The sequence below is a fragment of the Eptesicus fuscus genome, chromosome 8, assembly GCF_027574615.1.
Source record: "Eptesicus fuscus isolate TK198812 chromosome 8, DD_ASM_mEF_20220401, whole genome shotgun sequence".
Lineage (NCBI taxonomy): Eukaryota > Metazoa > Chordata > Mammalia > Chiroptera > Vespertilionidae > Eptesicus > Eptesicus fuscus.
In genome coordinates this window covers 73,949,894-73,975,199 of record NC_072480.1, presented here as the reverse complement: position 1 = coordinate 73,975,199, position 25,306 = coordinate 73,949,894, and the positions used below count along the sequence as shown (strand labels likewise).

Sequence of the window (25,306 nt, the reverse complement as noted above, 5' to 3'; positions counted from 1 at the left end):
CAAAATCCTCAAAAGCGCCCCATTTCACTCAGCAAAAGCCAAAGTCCTTTAAGAGAATGAAAAGACAAGCCACAGACTGGGAGAAGGTATCTGCAAAACACACATCCAATCAAGGACTTGTACCCAAAACATACAAAGAACTCCTAAAAGTCAACAATAAAAAAAAAAATAACCAAACACACACACACACACACACACACACACACACACACACACACACACACACACCAGACAACTCAACTCAAAAATGGGCAAAAGAACTGAACAGACACCACACCAAAGAAGATATACAGATGGGAACTAAGCATATGAAAAGGTGCTCCACATTATATGTGACTAGAGGCCTGATGCACAAAATTCGTGCAAGAGTAGGCCTTCCTTCCCCCAGCTGCCGGCACCGGCTTCCCTCTGGCACCCAGAACCCGGGCTTCCCTCGCAGAAGTCCAGAAGGATGTCCAGTCTAATTAGCATATTATGCTTTTATAATTATAGATTAGGGAAATGCAATTAAAACAAGGGGTTACCCTACGCGCCATTAGACACCAGTCCAACACTGACAATACCAAACGCTAGTGAGGATGTGGACCAACAGGGACTCTCTCATTCATTGTTGATGGGAATGCAAAATGGTATAGCCACTTAGGAAGACAGTTTAGCTGTTTCTTACAAAACTAAACATCCTCTCACCATATGATCCAGCAATCACATTCCTTGAATAAATTTGCTTTACCCAAATGAGTTGAAAACGTATGTCCATGCAAAAGCCTGCACACAAATGTTTATAGCAGCTTTATTCATAACTGCCAAAACCTGGAAGCAATCAAGATGTCCTCTGTAGGTTAACGGATAAACAAACTGTGGTACATCCAGACAATAGAAGACCATTCAGCGCTAAAAAGAAATGAGCTATTAAGCCACAAACAGACATGGAGGAACCTTAAATGCATATTACTAAATGAAAAGGCCAATCTGAAAATGCTACATGATTCCAATTAAATGACATTCTGGAAAAGACAAAACTACAGAGACAGTAAAAAAGATCGGTGGCTTCCAGGAGCTTGGGGGGAGTGTGGAATGAAGAGGCAGAGCACAGAGGATTTGGGGGGCAGTGAACCTGTATTATGCTGTATGGTTAATCCATGTTATTATGGACTTGTCCAAACGCTCAGAATGTACAACACAATGTACACTATGGTCTTTACTTAATAATATGTCAATATTGGCTCATCAGTTATAACAAGTGTACCACACGTGCAAGATATTGATAATAGGGTAAACTTGGGAGATGGAGAAGGGATATATGGGAATTCTCTGTATGTCCTGCTCAATTTTTCTGGAAAGCTAAAACTGCTCTAAACAATAAAGTCTATTAATTTTTTTTAAGTCAAAGTCCTTATGATGGCTGAGCAGGCCCTGCACAAGCTGCTCCCTTGTTCCCTCTGTGACCTCATCGGCCAACTACTACCTATCCCCCAACTCACAGTGGCCTCTGCTGTCCCAGACTTGTCAGGCTAGCTCCTACCTCTGGACCTTTGCACAGGCACTTCCTCTACCTGAAATCCTCCTCTCCCAGTCACGTCACACCTTCCCTCATATTCAGCAAGTCTTTGTTCAAATGTCACTTCTGTTGTAAAACTGCAACATTGCCCTAATTGCTGGCCTTCCCTATCCTCCTCACTCTCCTCTGTTTCTCTCCATAACACCTAACACTCATACTATGTAATCTACTTGTGTACTAGAATGTTTACAGAGCATCTCCCTAAGCTATGAAATATATGCTCCATATGCATAGTATTGGGCCTATTGGATGAGTGCTATATCTCACAGCTGGCATAAACTAGCACTTATTATTTGTTCAGCGAATTAATGAATTAAGGACCTATACCCACGACACTAATTAATAAACATAAATTACTTGATCACTGTCAGTGAAAGTGAAGTTGATTGATACTGACATAGCACCTAGAACCAAAAGGTATGTAATTGGTTTAATATGAGAATTGAATACGTGAGACAGGGACTATAATCTGCAAAAAAACTTGGAAATGTAATCACCACGGGCAAAATGATACAGAGAAAAGATGCTCTCGGGTTTTACCATAAACCCTCAATCCCTTTCTGTCGTGACTGACAGATGCATCTTGTTACCGCAGGCTCTGCCCGAGGTCGGCCGCCCAGCTGCTGTCCAGCTCTCCCCAGGACTGCCCACGTTCAGTGTCCAGGGCTCCGTTTTCTCTCTGTGTGTATCAGGGCATCGGTTAGCCGGTGCTGTCGAGAGCCAGCACTCTGGTTTCAGCTCTCATCTCTCTATCACTAAGGAAAATCGCTGGCTCTAAGTTGGGTTCCCCTTAACCAGCTGCTCTGCTCCCTCCGGCCTCCTCAGGCTCCTGTCGGTCGGGCGACACTTTATGCAGCTGTCCACAGACCTGCATGTTTAATAAGGTTTCCCTATATTAGTTTTCCTAAGTTTCACAAAGGGGCTGAAACAAGCTGATGAAGACCTCATGTGATGCTGACCTTGCAGAGATGAGAGCCAGACAGAGACACCGAACAAAGAGTAGAAAACGGAAACAAAAAAAAGAAAAGAAGAAATATAAATAAAAAAACAAGGAGAAAGAGATAGAAAAAAAAAAAAAAAACGAGGAGAGGGAAGGGAATGAATAAGGGCAACTGCCAAAACTGCAGTTATGTTATTGTCTTTGTTATTGCACATTGTCATCTATTTTGTCCCATGATGGACTCAGGGAGAGTATACAGCCCTTAGCAACTTCCTTACTTTCCTTCAGGCTGTTTTTTTCTCTGTTCAGATTGAACAAATTCCAGCGATGGGTCCTCAAGTTCACTGGTTCTATCTTCTGTCATCTCCACTCTACTTTTGAGCCCATCCACTGAGTTTTTTTGTTTTTTGTTTTTTATTCTTACCCAAGGATATGTTTTTATTGATTTTAGAGAGAGAGGAAGGGAAAGACAGAAACATCAATGCAGGAGAGAAACATCTATCAGTTGCCTCCCGTATGTGCCTGGCCCGGAATCAAAATTGCAACCTTTTGGTGACTGGGATGATGCTCCAACCAACTGAGCCACCTGGCCAGGGCTCATATACTGAGTTTTATTTCAGTTATCCTATTTTTCAGTTCTATAATTTCCATTTGTTTCTTTTGTGTAAGTCTTATTTATTGGCTGAGATGTCCTACTTTTTTCATTTGTTTTGAGAGAATTTGTAATTGCTTTTTGAAGCGCCCTTAAAAACTCTTGTCAGGTCATTCCAATCATTCATTGGAAGGAGAAATGGTCACTAAAGATCACCTTAGCAATGACATCTAGAAAAGCCATCATCTAGAAAAGGAGCTTCCTGTGACCAGGCTTGGGGTGGAGGAGGTTGTCAAAAATTGTCACTGTTTCCTGCATATTCAGTAACAAAATGAATTCTTAATTGGTTACTGGATTGGAAAGCATGAATTGGAAAGAAGTCAAGGCGCTTATCCTCAGTGTTGGTGGAAGGCTGGTGTGAGCCACACAGACTCCTCCAGACTTTCAGAGAACAAGGAGTCCCCAGCTTAAGGGCCACAGACCCACCGCCCCTTAGAAGCAGTATTAGAATGTATCCTACAGCTCAGATAAACTCCATCTTTAAAGAGCAGCAGCTGCCTGGTTATGTTTTGATACGGCATTCCAGACTCGTCCCAGAGGCAACTCCCTAGCCCCACAACCCAACATGTGTGATTTACTTTTCCCTTAAAAGCACTCTTGTTAAAAGAACCCTTACCTAGAAGTTTCTTCATATCTCTGGGTAGCTTTTAGTGACTCATTGACTTATCTAGTCACAGTTCTCTCAACCCTAATTTCAATATTTCAAAGATCTGCCCTTAAGTGCCTTATTTAAGTAATACATCCATCAAATCTCATACAAACTCCTGAATTGATCTCTTAATGGAGATTGTGTTTCTCCTATGTTCTATATAAGAATTTTCTAGATGCACAGAAACAGGTGAGGAATCCCCCCGCCCCCCGCTTTTTTTTTCTTTCCAGGTATATCTGAATGCCCCTTCTAACCAAAAGCAGGATTTCTTTCCAAACTCTCTACCTCCACGTGTAATGCTCCAAAAGTCCACAGGGCGGCAGCATGGGGTCTGCTCTGTCTTCAACTAAAAGGCACTAGTTGGGAAACTTCTCAAGCATGAAGGGGTAACCCAGGTAGGCAAGCAGCCAGGACTCACCTGTGGGAAAGCCCCCAGCTGATCACACCTCAGCCTCCTGGCTTCTTAACGGGCCATGCATTCAATCTGGCTGGTGCAGGTTATGGTACTGCTGGGCTGTTGAGTTCAGTGGGCGTATCCATGGTTCTCAGATGTGGTCCCCTGAACCAGCAGCATCAGCATAACCCGAGAACTTGTGAGAAATGCAAATTTTCAACCCACACCCGGACCTACTGAATTGGAAACTCGGGGGTGTGGCCCAGCAGCTCTGTATCTTCACAAGCCACCAGGTGACTCTGACATACACATAAATGTAAGACCCACATAATCACCTAAAACCAAAGGTATAAAATGAAGGAAAGCCCATCATTACTTGAAAACAATTTGAAATGCATATACTACTAATTCTGATGTCAGTAATAGGACTAACATTTTTATATATCACGGACAAAAATTAATGTTGGGCAGCTATTCCACATCCAGCTATAAGAGCAGGAAAACCAAACCAACCCAGAAATTTTCAGTTTCAATGAGTGTGTCTCATACTTCCTTCCCTCAACAACCCTACCCCTGCTCCCAATAATACTACCTCCACTATCCTCTCAAAGAAAGAGTATTAAGGAGAAAAAAAACAATGTGGGTTTACTTCTCCTACACATGGAGATAGAACTGAATAGTGCATTTTGTTGCTTTGCATTGGAAAAATAATACCCAATGCTAAATACTGCTTACATTTGTTGTGGTTATTTAGGAGCAATATTTCTAATAGACACCACTTGATTTGTTTTTACTTCCCTTAATTTACTATGACATGTAACAAATCGTTAGCATTTTCTAAATGAGAAAGAGAGAAAGCAAATCCCATAAGAGGCACATGTATATTCATAAAATTATAATACAGTCCTTGATGTGAACATGAACTTTCTGAAGAATATACATTTATATCCTGACTAGAGGCCTGGTGCATGAAATTCATGCAGGGGGGAGGGGGTATTCCTCAGCCCAGCCTGCACCCTCTCCAATCTGGGACCATTCGAAGACAGTCGGACATCCTTCTCACAATCCAGGACTGCTGGCTCCCAACCGCTCACCTGCCTGCCTGCCTGATTGTCCCCTAACTGCTTCTGCCTCCAGCCTGATCACCCCCTAGCCACTCCCCTGCCAGCCTGATTGACACCTAACTGCTCCTCTGCCGGCCCGATAGCCCCTAACTGCCCTCCCTTGCTGGCCCGGTCACCCCTAACTTCCCTCCCTTGCCAGCCTGGTTGCCCCTAACTGCCCTCCCCTGCCAGCCTGGTCACCCCCAACTGCCCTCCCCTGCTGGCCCAGTCACCTCCAACTGCCCTCCCCTGCCAGCCTGGTCACCTCCAACTGCCCTCCCCTGCCAGCCTGGTCACCCCTAACTGCCCTTCCCTGCTGGCCTGGTCGCCCCCAACTTCCCTCCCCTGCAGGCCTGGTCCCTTTCAACCGCCCTTCCCTGCAGGCCTGATTGCCCACAAATGCCCTCCCTTCCTGGCCTGATCACCCACAACTGCCTCCCCTGCCGGCCATCTTGTGTCCACATGGGGTGGCCATCTTTGACCACATGGGGTGGCCATCTTGTATGTTGGAGTGATGGTCAATTTGCATATTACCTCTTTATTATATAGAAGGATAATGCCTTATCCTTCATCAGATCTAGACTTTCAAATGTCAAGTGCAAAATAGAGATACAGCAAAGCGCAGTTAGTTTTCAGCAGTCTCACCAACTTTACCTCAAAAGCTTTTTATTGTAAAATAAATCAAAGAAGGAAGATTAAACACCCGACGTTAATACATTAAAGACAAGATGGAAATCTCAGAAACTCTCAGAGTGACAACTGTTTAGCCTCAACACAGCACTCATTGAATTTAGATAAACATGTTAAAACATATAGGAAATGAAAGAAAAAATGCCATAGATATATTTCTCTGACACTATTAAGGGAATATAGTTGAGTTCTAGAGTCTCCCTTATCCAAGGAAAAAACAGTTAAAGATCAACTTCCTCTTAACAAAATTTTCGAGAGTTGATAAGCATCATAATATCCTGCTCAGTCCTCTGCAAAATCACTATAAATTCATACCCTCATAACCAATGGGCTCTCAGTGGGCTCCCAGCCATCCAACCATTCTCAGTGAATCAACCCACTCACACTCCGTACTCTATTTCCAACATTTTCTACTCCCCTCAAACCTGTGCTCCAAGCTCCCCCAGTTTTATCAAACCTCCTTCCCCATCCCCTCTCTCCATCCTGAACCTACATTCACCCTAACTGGGTGCTCACCCCATTACTACACACAGGCACCTTTGCTAAGGGTCACCAGTCACTGGGGAGACCACTCAGCCAGGCTTTCCCAGGACAGTCCAGTGCATTCCTGTTGTCCCAGAACAATTAATGACGGTGGCCTTTTCCTCTCCGAGCACACTGCCGAAGGTTTTTTTTTTTTTAGTTTTTTGAAGCATACTGTCTTGGCCATCCTCTTCCATTGGTCATCATCCTCTCTTCTGACTTAACCACCCTTCGACCACCATCCTTAGCCTCTTCGGGTTCATCAGCACTTGCCTGGCCATCAATTTCCGAGTCCCTTAAGGCTTTCTCATGTTCTCACTCCATAATTTACCCGTAAGAAATCTCGCCACTTCTACAGTTCAGTTCACATCTCTGCAGTGTGACTCCCAAATTCATATTCCAGGTAGGTGTCCTCTCTGAGCTCCAATCCGACATACTCTGCACTAAATCCATTCATGATCTTCTTGTACCAAACCTAGGCCCCACCCTGCCTGGCCCCTATCTGTCTCTACAGGAGCCCTTGCAGCTTAATTATAGCCTACTCACATCAGAGCTCGGCTCACATACCACTTCTAGAGGAGAGCCTTCCCTAAAACATCCCCTGTCCCCATCCGCCAAGTGTAAGCCAGGTTCCTCTGCTACACACTTTTAGAGATCTGTTCCTCGCCTTCAGAGCACATTTCTCAATTTGTAAAACAATAGGTTCATATAATTACTTTAATGCTATTCCCCGCCCCCACCTGAGAGTATTCAAGTTTATTTTTGGTAATCATTACACCTCCAGTGTCTAGCACAATTTTTAAAACATAGTAGATACCCCATAAAAATGTGATGAGAAAATAAATAAATGAGCTCTCTGGCAATAAATTTACGCATACTGTTTACCTTTGTGCATTAAAATTCTATACATGTTTTCTGGATTCACAATTAGGTTCAAAAGTAGGCTACTGGCAGTAAAATGAATTAAAGCTCCATTACACACAACAAAAACTTAATTGTACCCAGTGTGAATACTTTCATATAACACATATTGAGATATAACTGACATAGAATGAAGTGCTCGTATTTAAAGTATTCAATTTGATAAGTTTTGACACGTGTACACTTTTGAAACTATCACCAGAATCGTAATACAGTAGGTCCTCGGGTTACATCGGAGATCCATTCCTACAGCGCGATGTAACACGATTTTCACCGTAAGTCGGAACCCACCTACATAAGCACCTATGTCACTCACATGGAGCACATACACAGCAGTAATGAAGTGAAACAGTAAAAAAAAAAAAAAATGTAAAAGAAAGGTAACAATTCCTGACCTTTACTTGTGGTAAATACAGTAAATAATAAAAAACATAAAGCACATATGTACATACGTCGAAATGATGGAACTTTTTTTTTTATAAATAAATGAAAGATGGCGATGTAACCACGAAACAACGTACGTCAAGTCCGACGTAACTCGAGGGCTGCCTGTAAACATATCCACTGCCCCCAAAGGTCTCCTTGTGCCCCTGAAGTGTCCCTAAGCAAACACTGAACTATAGATTACACTGCATTTTCTAGAATTTTATATAAATAAATCACACAGTATGTACTTTTTTGTCTAGCGTCTTTTACTCTACATAATTTTCCTCCATTCCCTTTTATTGCTGAGTAGTACTCTGTGGATATATCATACTTTCTTTATCCTTTTACCAGTTGAAAAACATCTGGGCTGTGTCCAGTTTGTAACTATTAAGACAGAGTTGCTATGAACATTTGTGTACAAGACTTGGTATGGGCATGTCATTTCCATTTTCTTGGGTAAATACACAGAAATGGAATGGCTAAATCATTTAGCAAATGTATGTTTAATATTTAAGAAACTGAAAAACTTGTTTCTAAAGCAGTTGTATGATGTTATATTCCCACTAGTGGCCTGGTGCATGAAATTTTTGCACGGGGAGGTGGGTGTCCCTCAGCCCAGCCTGCACCCTCTCCAATCTGGGGCCCCTCGGGGGATGTCTGACTGCCAGTTTAGGCCTGATACCTATGGATATCTGCAAAATCACTATAAATTCATACCTTCACAATCCGGGACGACTGGCTCCTAACCGCTCACCTGCCTGCCTGATCGCCCCTAACTACTCCGCCTGCCGGCCTGCTCGCCCCCAACTGCCCCTGCTTGCCGGCCTGATCGCTCCCAACTGCTCCCCCACCAGCCTGCTCGTCCCCAACTGCCCCCACTGCCAGCCTGCTCACCCCCAACTGCCCCCCTGCCGGCCTGATTTCCCCCAATTGCCCCCCACTGCTGGCCTGCTCGCCCCCAACTGCCCCCCGCGCTGGCCTGCTTGCCCCCAACTGGCCCCCCTGCCAGCTTGCTCACCCCCAACTGCCCCCCCTGCTAGCCTGATCACCCCCAACTGCCCTCCCCTCCTGGCCTGATCACCCCTAACCACCTCTGCCTTGGCCCTGCCACCCGGGCTTTGTCCAGAAGGTCTCCCGGTCTAATTAGCATATTACCCTTTCATTAGTACAGATAGAGGCCTGGTGCATGGGTGGTCTGCCCTGAAGGGGGTCCCAGACCAGTGTGGGAGTCCCCTTGTGGGCGGGGCCGGCCTGGGCAAGGGGCCTGGGGTGGTTTGCAGGCCGGCCACACCCCCATCGGGGTGGGGGTCTCTGCTAGGAGGCATGGCCAGCCTGGGCAAGGGGCTGAGGGCTGTTTGGGGGTGGTCTGCAGGCCAGCCAAGCCCCCGGCTTTGTCTGAAGGACGTCCGGAAAGTCTCTGGAAGGTCTCCCAGTCTAATTAGCATATTATTCTTTTATTGGTATAGATGAGCAGTTCCTTCACATCCTCACCAACACTTGGTATAATTGGTCTTTTACATTTAGCCATTCTAATAGATGTAGACTGGTATCTCCCTGTGGTTTCATTTTTTCTTAATCTTTATTGTTGAAAGTTTTATAAGTGTCCCCTTCCTCTTCCCCATTGATCCCCTCATATTTCCCTGATGACCAATAATGGTGAACATCCTTTCATGTGGGTGTATATCTTCTTTGGTAAAGTGTCTACTCAGACTACTTGTCCATTTTTAAACTGGGTTGTTTCCTTACTACTGAGTCTTAAGAGTTCCTTATACTATATTCTTAATTGTTTGATAGAATTCACCAGTGAAGCCATCTGACCTGGAATTTTCTTTATGAGAAGCTTTTTAACTACAAGTTTAAATTCTCTAATAAATATAGAGCTAATAAGGTTATCCAATGAGCTTTCATAGTCTGTGTCTTCCATGGAAATAGTATATTTTGTTTAAATTGTAGAATTTATTGGCATAAAAATATTCATAATATCCAATTATTATCCTTTTAATACGTGTATTGTGTCTTCTTTCCTTTTTTTCCTGATCAGTCTAAGAGATTTGTCAATTTTATTGATTTTTCTCAAAGAACCAGCTTTGTTGATTTTCCCTAGTAATTTTCTGACTATTTCACTGATTCCTATTCTGTTATTTATTATTCTCTTTTCTCTATTTATTTACTTTGGGTTTAACTTGCCTTTATTTTTCTAGCTTCTTAAGTTGGGAGCTCCATTACAGACAACAAAAGACTTGATTATGTGCAGGGTGAGCACTCTCTCACTTCCAGAATATTGTTTGAACAATTCATAAACAATTCATATGCTTAAGACTCACACCAAAAGAAAACATGATTACTGTTATTTATTTGAAGAGCCAGGCTTGGATCGCTGACATGGCAGTTCCTCAGAGTCAATCTAAGTAAATGTGCTTTGTTGGAGGGACAATAAATGAACTCTTATTCTTCTCCATTTGTCATTAGTTGATCAAGTCTGCAAGATACTCAATTCCAGTCTCTTGTCACTTAAAAGTATGGCTTCTGTGGTACTTTCTAGAAGTTTAACCTTTGCCACAAGTCTGTCAAGAATTTGACCACATTCTATTTAGAGAGCTTGTTTTCAAAAGAAACAAAAATGCACTAACAAATAGGAGAACGATGACCAGAAAACGTCATGGTTCCATGAGAAAAGAGCTGTTACCCGCAGCAATGTTTTATGAGAATCACTGTACAAACACAGGTCTTGAACATGGCAATTTCTTCAGCACCATAGAAAGATCACAGTGATGTTACTCAAGAAATAGAGACCTAGAATAACATTCCGGATGTTGTGATGGTCTCTTCCGCCTCCTGAAGAGCCAACCACAGAGGTGAACATCAGCAGCGAGATGATTCCTCTGAAGCTCCTGGTTTTCCATCAACAGCACTATAACATTCTTCCTTAAAGCGAATGACAAAGTCATAATCTTTTGGCACGTGTTCAGAAAGCAACGGGCTTTTTCAGAAAATCTGCATTCCTGACAAAAGACTTCTGAGTAAACTGGCTAACTGCAGTTGGATACTTACAAGTCTCCTATGCACTTGAACTATTTTAAGGACAGGAAATAGGTGGGAAAGCGTCTTCTTGGCATAGGATCTTAGCATTGAGGCACTCAGAAATGAGGAGGAAAGGCCATCCTGGGTCAGGGTATTTATAAATAATCCCAAACTTGACCATTTTAAATAAGGCGTTACTAACAAACATCATACTTACAGAACAAGGTTGCCACTGCAGAAAACTGCAAATTCAAAGCAAACCTGAAACTGTGGATTCCCATTCTAGACTAAAGCAATTTATATAAACAGGAAGAGGCTTAAATTACTTTTACATACCCTTTTTGGGGTTCTAAATTACAGCTTCTTTGGAGAAACAATAGGACTATTCTGAGCCCCTTTTTTAAAAAGCTGTCCCAAGTGTAATACCAACAAAGTTATGTACAAAATTCCACTTCCACTCTCCATCTTTGTGCCAATTATCTACTGCCACAGTAAGGCGGAGGGACAAACAGCCACGAAAGCTCAGTGGCAGGCTGGAAGCTTTTGTCTGTGAGGCCATGGGTCATCTGGGCAGTCCTGGTCTCCAGGGGCTCGCTCATGCAGCATTGGTCAACTCTGGTTCAGGTGGCAGCTTGCTGCTCTTGGCTGGGCTCTCCCAGTGTTGAGGGTTGGTGGGCTATAGGTGGGTACAAGAGGCCTCAGCAGGGACAACTGAGTGCTCTGCCATGTGGTCTCAAACCCTTGCATATCTAGGCCCTGGGCTTGTCCTCGGGGTGGAGGCAGGGTCTGAGAGAGCTGGAAAAGATGCAAGGCCTCCACTCCAGAGTTCTGGGCTAGGAACGAGCACCCGTCACTTCTGCCACGTTTCACTAGCCGACTCAGATTCAAGAAGTGAGAACACGGGCTCCACCTCTGGATGAGAGGAGCTGCAGTGTCTCTCTCCAAGGGGCATGGCTGCAGGGAGGGGTGGTCAATTCAGGCCACTTCTGTAATCTACCAAGCCCCTCCTCTCATTTGCTTGTGCCCTAATGTGAACCCAGTAAATACATGTGTGTTTCTGTGCATATGATGTGTACACGAGCATGCACAGAGTAGGAATCCAGTCAGCCTAGGACTGCCCAGGCTGACCTCTATGGAGGCTGACCTCTCTGCCTCACTGCCCCAGAGCCCTCGCCCAGCACAATCCTGGAAACACCATTCATTTAGACTGCAGTGTGAATGACTCTCCCTAGATTGTGCTCAACTTACACAACCATACGCAACTGCCCTCCGTTAACCCATCAGCAAGATGGCAAGTTTGGGCTAGATGACCTCTTGAGAGTTCCTTCACACTGAGAATTCACAAACGCTTCGCACTTAAGGCCTTATGGTTTCCCTTATGACCTGCCTGAAAAGGTGGTACAGAAAACATGCATGTGTGTGTGCATGTGCTTCTGTGTATATTATATAACACACTAGCAGCATGCACATAATGTGAACCCAGTAAATACGTGTGTGTTTCTGTGCATATGATGTGTACACGAGCATGCACAGAGTAGGAATCCAATAAATACATTAATTAACTTTAAGTAATTTAAACAAATGTGTTGGAAATGCATCTTCACACATCCCATGTAAACATCCTTACCCTTTCTCCCTGGCCTTTAGGCTATAAGTAGACACAGCACCAGCCTACAAAAACGGCTGAGAACTGCCAGTGTGGTTCATAAAACTAAAAACTCAGAGCTGAGGTTAGAAATACAAAAACACCAGGAAATAACTTCTCCTGACCTAACGTGGTAGAAGTGATGGAGGGAAAGGTCGGAAGGTGTACACGGGGCCCAGGGACAGCCCCAGCACCCTCCCCTCCCTCTGCAGACACGGCACGGGCTGCCCAGGCCCTCACTGCCCATCTGTGATTCCTGGCCCTTCTCAAGCAGGAAACTCTATATACGTGAAACCTGAGCCTCCCAGCCTGGCCCTTTGGCCCCTCTGAGCCAGCAGCTGTGCACACCCAGCAGCTGCACAGGGGCCTGGTGCTCACCAGAGGGCCCTGGAAACCAAATTCAGTGCTCCCACCAACCCAGACAACGGGGGGCTATCAGAGTGGGAAGGGAGGGTCGCCAGGCCCCCTAACGTTGCAAGAATCCTCCCTGCTGTTAGAGTGAAGAGGTATTCTTGGGCTTTGGTGGTCTTGAGGTTCAAATCCAGAGTTTTCCTGGACATGGCAGGAAAAGTTTTCAGTGTAAAATAATAATAACTACCGTGTGCTGAGGCCCTCCTGCACCCAGCACTGCACAAAACCCCTCACATCTATCTCCTCATTTACCACTCCTCCTGGCATGTATCATTAATCTCGTTTTCAGGAGGAAGAAATCATTACTCAGAGAAGTTAGGCAGGTTGCCCAAGCTCACACAGCAAATGGATGACTCCAGAGCACATACTGGGCCCACCCCATCTTACAGTGGTTCCAAGAGGGACCAGTAAGTCTTGGGGGACCACTGAACCTCCCAGCCCCTGACGTTGCCCATGGCAGAGTTGAGTCCTAGAGGGATGGTGTGCCTTTGCTGCCTTTTGCTGACAGTGAGAGGCAAGGGCAACTCCAGCTCCCACATGACTCCAATCCACAAAGTTAGAGACACCCCCACCAAACAAGAACTAACAGCTCTTCCCACCACCACTCCTGTGCCGCCCGCCCCCCGCCAAGGCCCCTCCAATTGTTATTTTTTACAGTGAGCAGTTTCCTCTGAAGGGAAAAGAAATCAATTAAATATATACATATACAGTACTTTCATTTTAAAAGTTTATTATCTACATATACATGTGTATATATGTGTGTGAATTTATATTATATTACATTATATTGTTTTAAATCTTGGTGTAGATGGACACCCGATACACTCAGAGTCAGATGGCCCAGGAGCCACAGTGAAGGTTATCAGGTACCAGAGTTAGAGCTTAACTGAAGTCCTAGGATGGGATGTCCTCACGTGGAATGAATGAGAAGGCTCAAAGTGAACTTTCCCAAGGCCATACCCCAAGGGCAGTGCTCCCTAGAGCTGCGTGTCCTCTTTCCAGTTGTCTCTGAACTCCTGTCCAGCCAGGGAGGAGCACTGCTCTTACTGCGGGCTGCCTCCCCGAACCTCCTGAGAGTCCCCACTGTGCCCCTTCCTCCTTGGGAGCCCTGCTGACTGGCAGTCCATGCCACACGATCCAGCCCTGGACTCTGTTCTACCCGCTGTGGTCCTTCACGTTGTCTGCCTGTCTTTCCGACATGCCTTGTAATTCCTGAAGGCATGACCACCTATCTTCCCGATTTAGCGCAGGTTGGGCAGCCAGCACGCAACTGGTGGCAGTACTGTCATCGCTATGGGGCTCTGGCAGCAGGCTGACCTGGGTTGGAATATTCTGCGTCCATGTGCCAGCTGGGTGACCTGGGCACAGCAAACTGCTGGGCCTCAGTGTTCTCGTCTGTGAAATGGATGTGACATGAGATGACAGCGGATCATCCGTTTAGCACAGTGCCTGCAACGCAGGGCGCACTTTTTAAAAAAAAAAAAAATCTATACAAAGACAAGGCAGGCAGTGCTTAAAGAAATGAAAATACAAGGCGGTTACAGGTGTTATTTCTATTCATAGAATGAGGCCATGGGATAGCACAAAAGCTGAATTCCTCCAGAGTTCCTGGAGGCAGCTGCCCCTGACTGACCAAGGCCATCTCGTGATCCTTTCCCCGGGTGTCCTCCAAACCCAGTCAGATGTGCATGCATGTGTGAGTGTGCAAACATTTGTGCGAGTGTGTGCACATGTGTGATGCCCACAGAAACACGACAGCATGTGTAGTGTGGCTCTCAGGAAATCACTTTAGGCGTTCCCAATTAAACTGAATTCAGGTTTGTTTGCTTTACGTTGAATGAGCCAGCAAATGCAGTTACAACTGCCCTCTTCTCTGGGCCTAACACCCCAAACCGGAATCACCCTGGCGCAGGGCTGAGATCCTACTACTTTAAAGTCACGTGCTTCGAAAGCAGATGTTTATGACTGCGAAGTTAACTATTCTGAAACCTTAGGTAGTCTCCTTAGAAGCAACTTGCTATAACCAATAATTCAGTTTGCAAGGTGTGAAGAAGTCTCTATACAAATGCAGTAGGAGGTAACACGTGGTATACCTAGAACCTTCTCTCTAAGTGCTTTACCAGCCAGTCAAGAAGTATTTATGAACCACTCAGGCACAGGCCTTCCAAAGCAAAGCGGGACTCTCACCACCACCCGACACTGCCATCACTGACCACGTTCTTAGGGCAAAGGGCCTAGGAAAAGGTAAGTTTCTCACAGCGGGCACTTCGAACTGCTGTCCAGCACCTACTGAGACTTCATGTCTCTTCCCACCCCCATCCCCAACCAACAACCCCAGAATCCTAGGACTGACCAGAAAGCGAGCTGTGGATCAATTAGGAAACAGCAGTGTCTTTTTCCTATGCTGTATCAGAATTCACTGGTTTTCTTCGCTGTGGAAGATCCCTAGGACTTCCAGATCACAGTTTAGGAAAATATGAACAATATTCTAATCCAGCGGTTGTCAGTCTTCCGGACCCCACGGACCACGGGTTGGCGACCGCTGTCTAACCCGTGTGTCAAAAAAATTATCAGAGGCTGGACAGCTCAAATGCAGTCTCCTTGGATTCCTTAATTCTTCTGCTCTTTTCATCTACACGGGACTTTACGACTTTTGATTTCCTTCTCTCTCATATGGTTCATATCCTTATATTTGTATTTTCTCCTTCAACAAAACCCCCAAGGGCCTGTTTTTTAGTCTTTTAGCTCCCACAGCACCTGGCACTTGCAGGTAGACAAGTACTTCATAAATGGACTTGGCTCAAACGTATTGTGCAACCTGTTATACAATGAATCATGTGCCCCAAAAAGATTGGAGTCCTAACCACCCAATACTTCAGAATGTGATCTTATTTGGAAACAAGGTCATTGCAGATGAGATCATTCTGGGGCAGGGTGGTCCTATTTCAATGACGGGGGTCCTTATAGAAAGAGAAGGTGTGAGTGCAGAGAAGCGACCACAGGGGAACACCGTGGGAAGACTGTGGCTGTGCTACCACAAGCCAAGGAACCACCAGAAGCCTAGGAGAGGCCAGGACAGGTCCTCCCCTAGCGCCTGCAGAGGGTGCCGGCCCTGCTTACACCTTGGTCTGGGGCATCTGCCTCCGGGGCCGTGAGAGAGTAAATTCTGCCGAAACCGGTTTGGCTCAGTGGATAGAACGTTGGCCTGCGGACTCAAGGGTCCCAGGTTCGATTCCGGTCAGGGGCATGTACCTTGGTTGCGGGCGCATCCCCAGTAGGGGGTGTGCAGGAGGCAGCTGATTGATGTTTCTAACTCTCTATCCCTCTCCCTTCCTCTCTGTAAAAAAATCAATAAAATATAAAAAAAAAAAAGAGAGAGAGAGTAAGTTCTGCTGTCTAGGCTGCCTGGTCTGTGGTACTTTGTCCCAGCAGCCCAGGTCACTAATACTCAGCCCAACAGTTTAAAACAGTTTAAATGCATACACACTTGCACACCCAAGACACCCAGCAAGACCAGAAAGGTAGCATCTGGCTTTCAAGTATATCCCACAAATATTAGGTTGATGGAGTGTCTCCTGTGCAGCACTCTATGGATTACTATGTGCTCTGAGCATGGAGAGAAAGAACCGGGTTCCTTGAGTTTTTCATGGTGAATCAAGCAACTTCATCTACAGGTAAAATTCAAGCAGCATTTCATGATGTTCACTATTTTCAGGTGTTTTACTGATTTTACATTAATGTTCCATCTTCTAAAACTTCTGTATCTTGATTTCATCCCCTGTGACTTCATAGTCTAGGGATGTTTAGTGTTAACTCTATGAGCTCAATGCCTTCTGTGGCCTTTGTGTATTTCTCATCACAGGAGGAACCAGGGAAGCAAACAGTGTGGGTAGGTCAGCAGAGCATCCTGGTCATTACTGAGAAAATCAAAGTGTAGGATCCTCATACACGAAGATTTGGGACTGTAACTCCCACTTTTCACTCCCCTACAGCAGAGAACCTATCCTCAGCCATCATGAAATGTATCTCTTTTCTGAACTCCTCTCCCTGCGTTTATAATCCCCTCTTTTCCTATCCAACCTTCCACCTTAAATAAAAAGAACTGCATAAAGGAGAACCTGAACAAAAAAAAAAACTTTTTAAAAGTGAGCAGAACAATCTGAACCAAATGAATGTACTCTCGGTTCTCCACCCTTTTACTGGCTCGAAAATAGAACATATCAGCTTAATGTAAGAAACACATTAGGGCGTGTTTCTTAATAAAAGGCACATGGGAAATCTGAGCCATCACAAAACTTTTAATTATGCAGTATCCCCACTCTAATGGTTCCAAGTTTTAAATGATGAATTTGCAAATGTTAAGTTGCAGGCTGCTGACACCCCCATTGACCAGTTGTCAGTGTGTTCATGTGGCAAACAGGGGTAAAGTTAAGATACTTTCAATTCCATGTGAATATTCAGTTCAGTTTCCAAATGTTTCTTTTTAAGGAGAAAAAAAAAACAACACCCTAACATTCCCACATTCAGGGAAAGCTGTTCAGCATGTGTGCTTTGTGGCCTATATTATTTGGTGTGCACGCAAACATCCCAAAGCTCAAATAAATAACTTTTCTCAGAAAGTGGAAAAGGCTTATGGGACTTCTGAACCCCAAGGTTTTCAGAGGCAGAGAATAGCTAATATTTTACTCTAAAAACCTACCTTTGAACCACAGAAAATCAGAAGCTCTGTCTATAATTGGCTCCTTTCATGTTAAACTTTCACTGATAGTGTCAGTCTAAAACAAACCAATTGGGGCCTGGGGGAATACAGGGATAGCTGCAATATAAGAAATTTCCAAATGACCATAGTTTTAGAATATGTTGGATTGTTTCAATTTGGCTTTGGCAAGCTAAGCATTTTATTCATTCCTGTCTTTGTTGTGTTAGAGATGAAAGGCACACTACAATGTTCTAAGAAAACCTTTCTAGAATTTAAAAGAAAATTATTATTGAAATCTGTCAATCAATATTAATGTAGTTAATATGCCAAATAACATATGTTGATAGTGATATGTTTTTTTTCTAGACAGCACATGAAGTTTCTTAAAGCTTCACTCTTAGAAATGAACAGTATTTCATATAAGCCTATTTTGGTAAACTTAGCATGCATGCATTTCCCATTCTTTTCAACATCTGTCTTTTATTACCAGAGGTTCTGATATCCAAATGAGTGCCTTGAAAGTTAAATCCTGCTCCTTATTCCTGTCTTAAATCATAATTTTATTGTGACATCAGGTTCATTTATAAACAACATTTTTTCTTCCCTGGACAGGCTGGCAGGTATTCATTCTAAAATGCAGATTCTGTTTTCATAAATACATTCCAAGTAAGGAAAAAAAGTACCTAAAACTAGTATGCACGGGAAATTCAAATTAAATATTTTCTGACCTTTAAAATGTAGCACCAGGACATGCACAAGCTTATAAGATAAAACATTTTACTTTGTAAAGTCACCTAATATTTTTATTAGCAAATTGTTATTGTGCATTTGGGATCAATAAACCCATTTTTAAAATTAAATAGTTTTCCCTAGTCATGGTGTACTTCAACTTTTACATTTTAACACCTTTTAAGTAATTGTGGATCTTAAGATTATGTATTGCATCCAAAAAAATTGGATCTTAAGACTGTAGTGTTTTTGAAATACAGGGAACACATTGGTTTTAAAAGCGCTTCTCTCCCCTCACCCCTGCTTTGTCAGCTGTGGGAGAGGAAAGCAAACTTTAATCACTCGCAGAGATGCAGGTCAAGGTTCACACTCCAGCCCAGGGGAAAGAAACCACCAGTCACGAAGAAGAGAAGCAGGGTCTGTAGGGCTGGGGATTCTGTTCAAAATCAGGTAGGAACCTGGAAATGATATCTGGAGTTTTAAGCCAGCCTTGAAGAATGCCAAGGCTTTTCCAGCCCCGTGTTTGCCACCCTCTGGGCTTGGAGACGGGAGGCATTTTTTTCGTGGGGAGAGCAATAAATCATTTCACAACCCAGCCCTCAGCTATTGATGAATGCATCTTTAAAAAAAAAATGCATAGCAATTGGTCAATTAAATGGGGGACGGAACTCTCATACAATACCACCAACAAAAGCTGGTCAAACAAAGCCTCTGAGGAAGCGGTGCGCGTCGCTGGAGCACGGTTTTCGGGTCGGGTCACGGAGAGGGGCGACTCTACCTCTGGGCGGTGCACAGCGCTCCCCTTTCCTTCGGGCCTCCCCGGGGTCGTTCCCCTAGTACGCGGCCTGGAACCCCTTCCCCAGCCCACACCGCACACAATGGCGCCCCGAACTCCCGCCACTGGGTCCTCGCGCCGCCAGCGCGCCCCCCGCGCGGGCCGCGTTCCCGGGTCCGCGCACAAAGGAGACGCGTGGGCTCCGCCGCGCCCCGCGCTCTCCCAGCCCCGCGCGGCCACCAGGTGCCTACGCGAGCGACCCGGCACCCGCGCGTCTCTGCGCATCTCGGGCGAGGCGAGGCGGGGCGCGGGGCCTCCCACCGCCTCGGGCTCCCACCGCCAAGGCCTGTCCGCCGTGGGGGGAGTGGGCCCGGGGACACTCACTTTCTCGATGGTCCCGGGCAGCAGGCGCTCCAGCAGCCTGCAGAGGACCACTCCATCCTTCAGAGACGCCTGCAGGAAGCCCTCCGGGTCCGAGATGGTTTTCTTGGGCGACTCTAGCACCCCCAAGGTAATGAGCCACGTAACGGTCTGCTCGGCGGAATTCATAGCGGCGGCGCGCCCGGCCTCCCCGCGCCGCGAGCCGGTCTCCGCGCCGTTCACCTCGGAGCGGCCGCGGCCCGGCGGGTAGCGCTCACCGCCCCCTCCTCCTGCTCGCCCATGGAGAGGCCGACGACGGCGATTGGCTCGGGCGGCGCCGCGGTCCGGCCGGCTCGCGCTCCCTCGCGTGCGTCCTGGCCGACTGTCAAGTGCCTTTTCATTACAAGCACATGAACCTGCGGCGGCCGCCCAGCGCCGCCCCCGCCGCCGCCTCCCGGCTCCCAGCCGCTGCTGTCGATGACATCACTGCGAGGAGAAGAAAAGACGCCGCGCGGGAGCAGCCCCGTGCCCGGCCCCCCGGCCGCACACGCACTCCACGCTCGGGCCCCGCCGCCGCGCTCCCTCCACCCCCGGGCCGGGCAGTGCGCGCGCGTCCGCACCTGCGCGGCGGGCGGCGGGCGGCGGGCCCCAGCCCCAAGGGCCCGGTGACCTCCAGGAGGCCACAGCCCGCCGGCCAGCGAGGTTCTCGCCGGGACTCCCAATCCGCGGGCGGCGCGCGCCTTTAACCGTTTGCGCCCCGCCGGGCCCAAGCGCATCCCCCTCCGGACTCCGCTCACTACCGTCTCTTCCGCCGCCCTCTCCCCTTCTTGAAGGACTGGGAACGCTTTATTTATATATTTTTTTAAATTTATGAGTGTTTAAATTATTAAATGCCTCCCAGAATGCTCTCTTCATTTTTGCCAGTTTTATTTCAAGAGGTTGGGGGCGGGGTGCTGAAAGCCAGACGTTTGCTTCTCCCCGCTCCCTTGCAAGCCAATAATTACCGAACACAAATGATAATTGAATCTTAACCAGATGGGTCTGATTTGGGGAGGAATTGATTTGCAGGACGCTGCTGCGATCCTTGGGGAGGAGAGGTGTGGACACCCCCCCGCAACAATCCTTCTCCCCCCTTTCCCCCCCCCCCCCCTCACACACACACAGCTGCGGAGCGGGTGTCACGTATGCCCCCTGCTGGGAGGCCCCACTTCTGCTCTCTTGTGACCTCACTCTCCAGGACCAGAAAGAAACCTTGGAGCTATTCCACTTTAAATTGATGGCAACGTTTCAAACACTGTGGGAGGAAGGTCAAGAAAACAGCAGAGCCTAAACTGTCTGTGCAGATAATCTGGAAGGAAGGACTGTGACAACAGCTCAGTCCAAACAGGGCACTTGGCCACGCTCTTGGACGAGATGCTGTGCACCTGTGCGGGCTAGACCTAAAGAACTCAAATGACGCGCAATGAACAAGCTTCTTCAAACCACCAAGGACACTGGCATGTGCATATGCTAACCAAGGACGCGAGCCTCTTCCTAAATGCAGCTGGGTGTGGAGGTGTTCATGTATGTCCATTTCCTCCATCCAATTCCTGAGAGCTGGGGAGTATTGGGAGTCCAACCCATGGAGACAGGTCTGGGTCATTTGTGTCAATAGCTTACTGTGCCCTCAGAACATGCCCATGCCCGGTCCCAACTGTACACGGGTCCCCGACAGAATGGATGACAGCTGTGCCTGTTGTGCCCGCTGCACCTCCTCACCTGTGCTCCTCCCTGGCCGCTGACTCTCAACTTTTCTTCACCACTTCGTCGTGAGTTAGATGTGTAAAGAGCATGAGCTGTGGTTTCTTTTTATGCCTGTTTGACAGTATCTTTTTTTAAAATAAAAGTCCATTCAGATTTAGTGTATTACCTGATACACTTAATTTTTTCCTATTACTTTAAATAAATTATTTTTTGTACATTGTTGTAAACCTACTTTTAAAAAAAGCAACAGGCATTTGAACATTAAACTATTCCAATAATTTGGGGGGAAGGTGCATAAATCCTAATGATGCTGTAACAGACAAGGCTTGTTGGAAAACAAATGTCTTACAAGTCTATTTTCTCCATCATGTGAATTTACCTCAGGGATACCAGTGAGTGTTGTTCTCAGTGCCCTTGATTGGGTACTGTCTTCTATATATATAAAAGGCTAATATGCAAAGTGTCCCCTGGGGAGTTCGACCTCCAGAGACTGAGAATTTGATCACTCGCTATGGCATGTGCTGACCACCAGGGGGCAGCGTGGAATGAAGGAAGGCCCCTGGATTGCCAGCCAGGCCTAGGGATCCTATCCATGCACAAATTTTGTACACCAGGCCTCTAGTATAACATAATGGAGACAGGAATAGACAACTGGGCAAGAGGGCTCTATCGATCTATCGATATCTTGTAAAGTCTAAAATAAACATTGGCTTTAAAAGTGAGTGGTGCTTTGTTTTTTCTTTTAAAATAACCATGGAGGCCTGCTGGCATGGCTCAGTGGTTGAGCCTTGACCTATGAATCAGGAGTTCACAGTTCGATTCCCAGTCAGGGCACATGCCCAGGTTGTGAGCTCGATCCCCAGTGAGGGGCGTGCAGGATGCAGCCAATCGATGGTTCTCTCTCATCATTAATGGTTCTATCTCTCCTCCTCCCTACCTCTCTGAAATAAATAAAAATATAAAAAATAAGTCCCCTCAAGCTTTGCCCGCCCAGAGCTCCTCTGCTCCCGGCGGCCAGAACCGAGGGGTAGAGTAGCCCTTGGCGGCCCCGGGGGAGGGGGGGGAAGGGGGCGCCCTTGCCCGTCCCAGCGCTGCGCGAGGCACAGACACCGCGAAAAAATAAAAATAAAAAATATAAAATGCCCATTGATATTTTTATCTATATTCCATGCAAAACATTTTTTTAAAATTCTGTTGGAGAAATACTTTTTGAAAAGGAAAGAAGCAGATACCACACATAAATAGTGATATATTTTATACTGGGACAGCAAAATCAATCTTACATGAATTTTTTTTTCTTTATAAATGGCTTCATCCATTTGAATGTAATGTTGCTTTCCAAAGGGAAACATTTTTAATTGCCCCCATATTCTGTTCTTTTGACTTATTTCAGAAAAGACACATCCAAGGAATTATGGCTTCGATTAATTGAAACCCAATTTTTAGAAGCCACTAATTATTGAAAATAGAGATGTCCCATAGGGAACAGGACCTTATGTGCTTGTCCAAGTACCAAATTTCATTAAGATTCAGCCTGGACAGTGAGCAAGTTTGCCTGGGGTGAAGAAGCTTCACTCAGCACAGAACAATTCCTGATGGAGGTGGTCCTCTTAGCTTAAGAAAACTGAGTAAAGATGAAGGTAACCAAGTGAAATAGGATTTTTTTTTAAAGTTAATAAGGGCTGTAATGACAAATCCAGTAGAAAAGTAATTAAGCAAAGGGATTGGGAAAGAATGTGGAAAGATGGAGACATTAGGCTGAGCAGAGATGGTTCTAATGAGATATGGATGTGGGATAGCAAGTAATTTCAACATGAGGCAAAATAACACAGAAGGAAAGTGTGAGGATACAGAAATACGTCCAGTGAAGAAAAAAATATGCACACATGGTTTCATAGCACCATTATCTATTAATGTGGAAAACTGAAAAATATTTGTATCGTTGGAAAAGGCTTGGTAAATTAGCGTTGTAACTTTATGGCTCATCTTGAAATCAGTTGAGATGGTAAATATGATGTGTGAAATAACTATGTAGAAAATATAGCCAGAATTATTTATGTGATGACTATCACTGAACACCAGCAAAAGGGCAGAGGGGACCATGACTGAGGTGCTGAGAATAGTGAGGAATTTTGATTCTGAACTCTGTGCTTAATTATTATTTCCAAGATTGGAAGACCCGGTGTTTCCGGCAGTGTGATGGTGACGGTCTAGATTCTAGAACACGGAAAGACAGAACTGAGTTGCATCATTCCCTAAAAAGGAATCCTACCTGTCATGGCGCTACTACCCATCCTCTATACCAGGGGTCCTCAAACTTTTTAAACAGGGAGCCAGTTCACTGTCCCTCAGACCGTTGGAGGACCAGACTATAGTTTTAAAAAACTATGAACAAATTCCTATGCACACTGCACATATCTTATTTTGAAGTAAAAAAACAAAACGGCAAAAACACCCGCATGTGGCCCGCGGGCCGTAGTTTGAGGACGCCTGCTCTACACCCCACTCTGTCTCGCTGGGACTGGGACCCTGCATACCTCCGGTCTCCTCCATCAGCTGCTCCTGGGTAAGTCTCCCAGAGGTGGACACGCACAGAGGGCCTAGAAGGCAGCAGGCAGGAAGCTGAGATGCCTTCCTGTTTGCTTGTTCTGCCACCCCTCCCCCGGGCACAGGCTGCGTGTGGTGGTCTCCAGTCTATCCCCACCTCCTAGAAGCAAGCTCCAGCACAAGGGGACAGACCCCTCTCCAGAGGGCTGGGCCCCAGCCTCTTGGCCGTGTCCTCTGAGCTACCAGCAGCCTGGTGTCCCCTCCCCGCAGAGGTCTGCCAGCTCTGCCAGGCCTGTCCCCAGCTTTCAGTCCTGGTGGCCCAAGCTCCCCGTTGGTTTCTCCCAGCCCTGGTTGGCAGTTGCCTCCAGCTTAATCACCCCATGCAGCCTCAGTGCCCCTTGACCGTCCTCCGATACCCCATAGTCAACAACAGTTCCTCAGCCTAAATTCTATCCATTCAAATGACCAGTGTGGCGTCTGTTCTCCTGGTGGGACCCTTGCTGACATAGGAACGGAAAGAGTGGAACATGCAGTCAGAGCCAGGGGCAAGACGGTTGAGATGCAGAGCTCAGGAAATTTTTAAGTAACATTTAGAGTCGAGAAAATGCGGAATGGGATAATCAGCCCATTAGAAAAATTAAGCAAAAGGAGAAACACAAGAGAGCAGCTGTCTTGGTAAAGAGAAATGCTTGGGGACCCCACATTCTAGAATAAGGTCCTAGGGGCACACTGAAGTGAGGGTTCTGCCAGTCCCCCTCATCACTCACCTCCAGGCTAAACAAGAGAAGGCTGAGAATTTAAGGGCTGGACAGCAGAGCGGAGCTTCATTTGGAAGGGGTGCTGAGGCTTTCTCTTCCCACCCTAGAGAGGAAGGCGTGTGCTCAAGAGAGCAGAGCTGGGGACCCACTCAGAGTGTCACTCGCTCCCTGGGTTGGTGGGGTGTCGTGACAGCGTGTGGCTGCCTTGGGAACAGCTGGTGTCCTGAGTGTGGTGGGTCAGGGAGTGTTTACGTTTCCCTGGAGCTGGGGAGGGCGTTGGATCCAGACATGGGTACCCCTGAAGGGCCACCTCTGTAGCAGGCCTCTGGAAAGAAGAGACAACACCAAAAGCAGGATCTGTGTGTTGGGGAAGGATCCCCTGATGCTCAGAGCCCAGTTGCTAGAGGCACCCTGAACACCAGGGAAATGGAGGTCCGGGGGTGGAGGGGTGTCCGCTGCAGGGCCGTCACGTCTTGTAAGGGCCCACACCAGCACGTCCACATGTCAGAAGACGCCAATTCTACCTACAAATAGGAACCTTCCTGTCTTCACGGCTCTCCCGTCCTCTCCCTTGCCATCCAGAGAAGCCAGGGGTAGTGTGGTGCTTGGGTCAAGGAGAAGATCCAGGTGGGAAATAGCAAGCAGCCAAAGAGCCCCACTTCCCCATTCCTCGGTCAAGGTTGGGACTGGGCGGGGGTAGGAGAGAAGGTTACAATTAAGTGAGAAATGGGAGGCTTCATATTAGAATAGACTGCATTTTTTT

At 46.3% G+C, this 25,306-nt stretch overlaps 1 protein-coding gene across 4 annotated transcripts in view; it reads right to left on the bottom strand.

Annotated features, from left to right (window-relative positions):
- The window catches only part of ARHGEF7 (Rho guanine nucleotide exchange factor 7), a 139,717-nt gene extending 119,861 nt beyond the window's left edge, over positions 1 to 19,856 (bottom strand). For 2 of the 4 annotated variants that reach the window (XM_028148819.2, XM_028148823.2), the window contains exon 1: positions 19,520 to 19,853. In XM_028148819.2, the coding sequence (XP_028004620.1) occupies positions 19,520 to 19,684 (165 nt within the window). In that variant the 5' untranslated portion in view covers positions 19,685 to 19,853. Of the gene's footprint in view, positions 1 to 19,519 lie in introns of all 4 variants that reach the window. The other 2 variants (XM_054719970.1, XM_008143929.3) reach the window with 2 other exon arrangements.
- Positions 19,857 to 25,306: the final 5,450 nt, after the last annotated feature.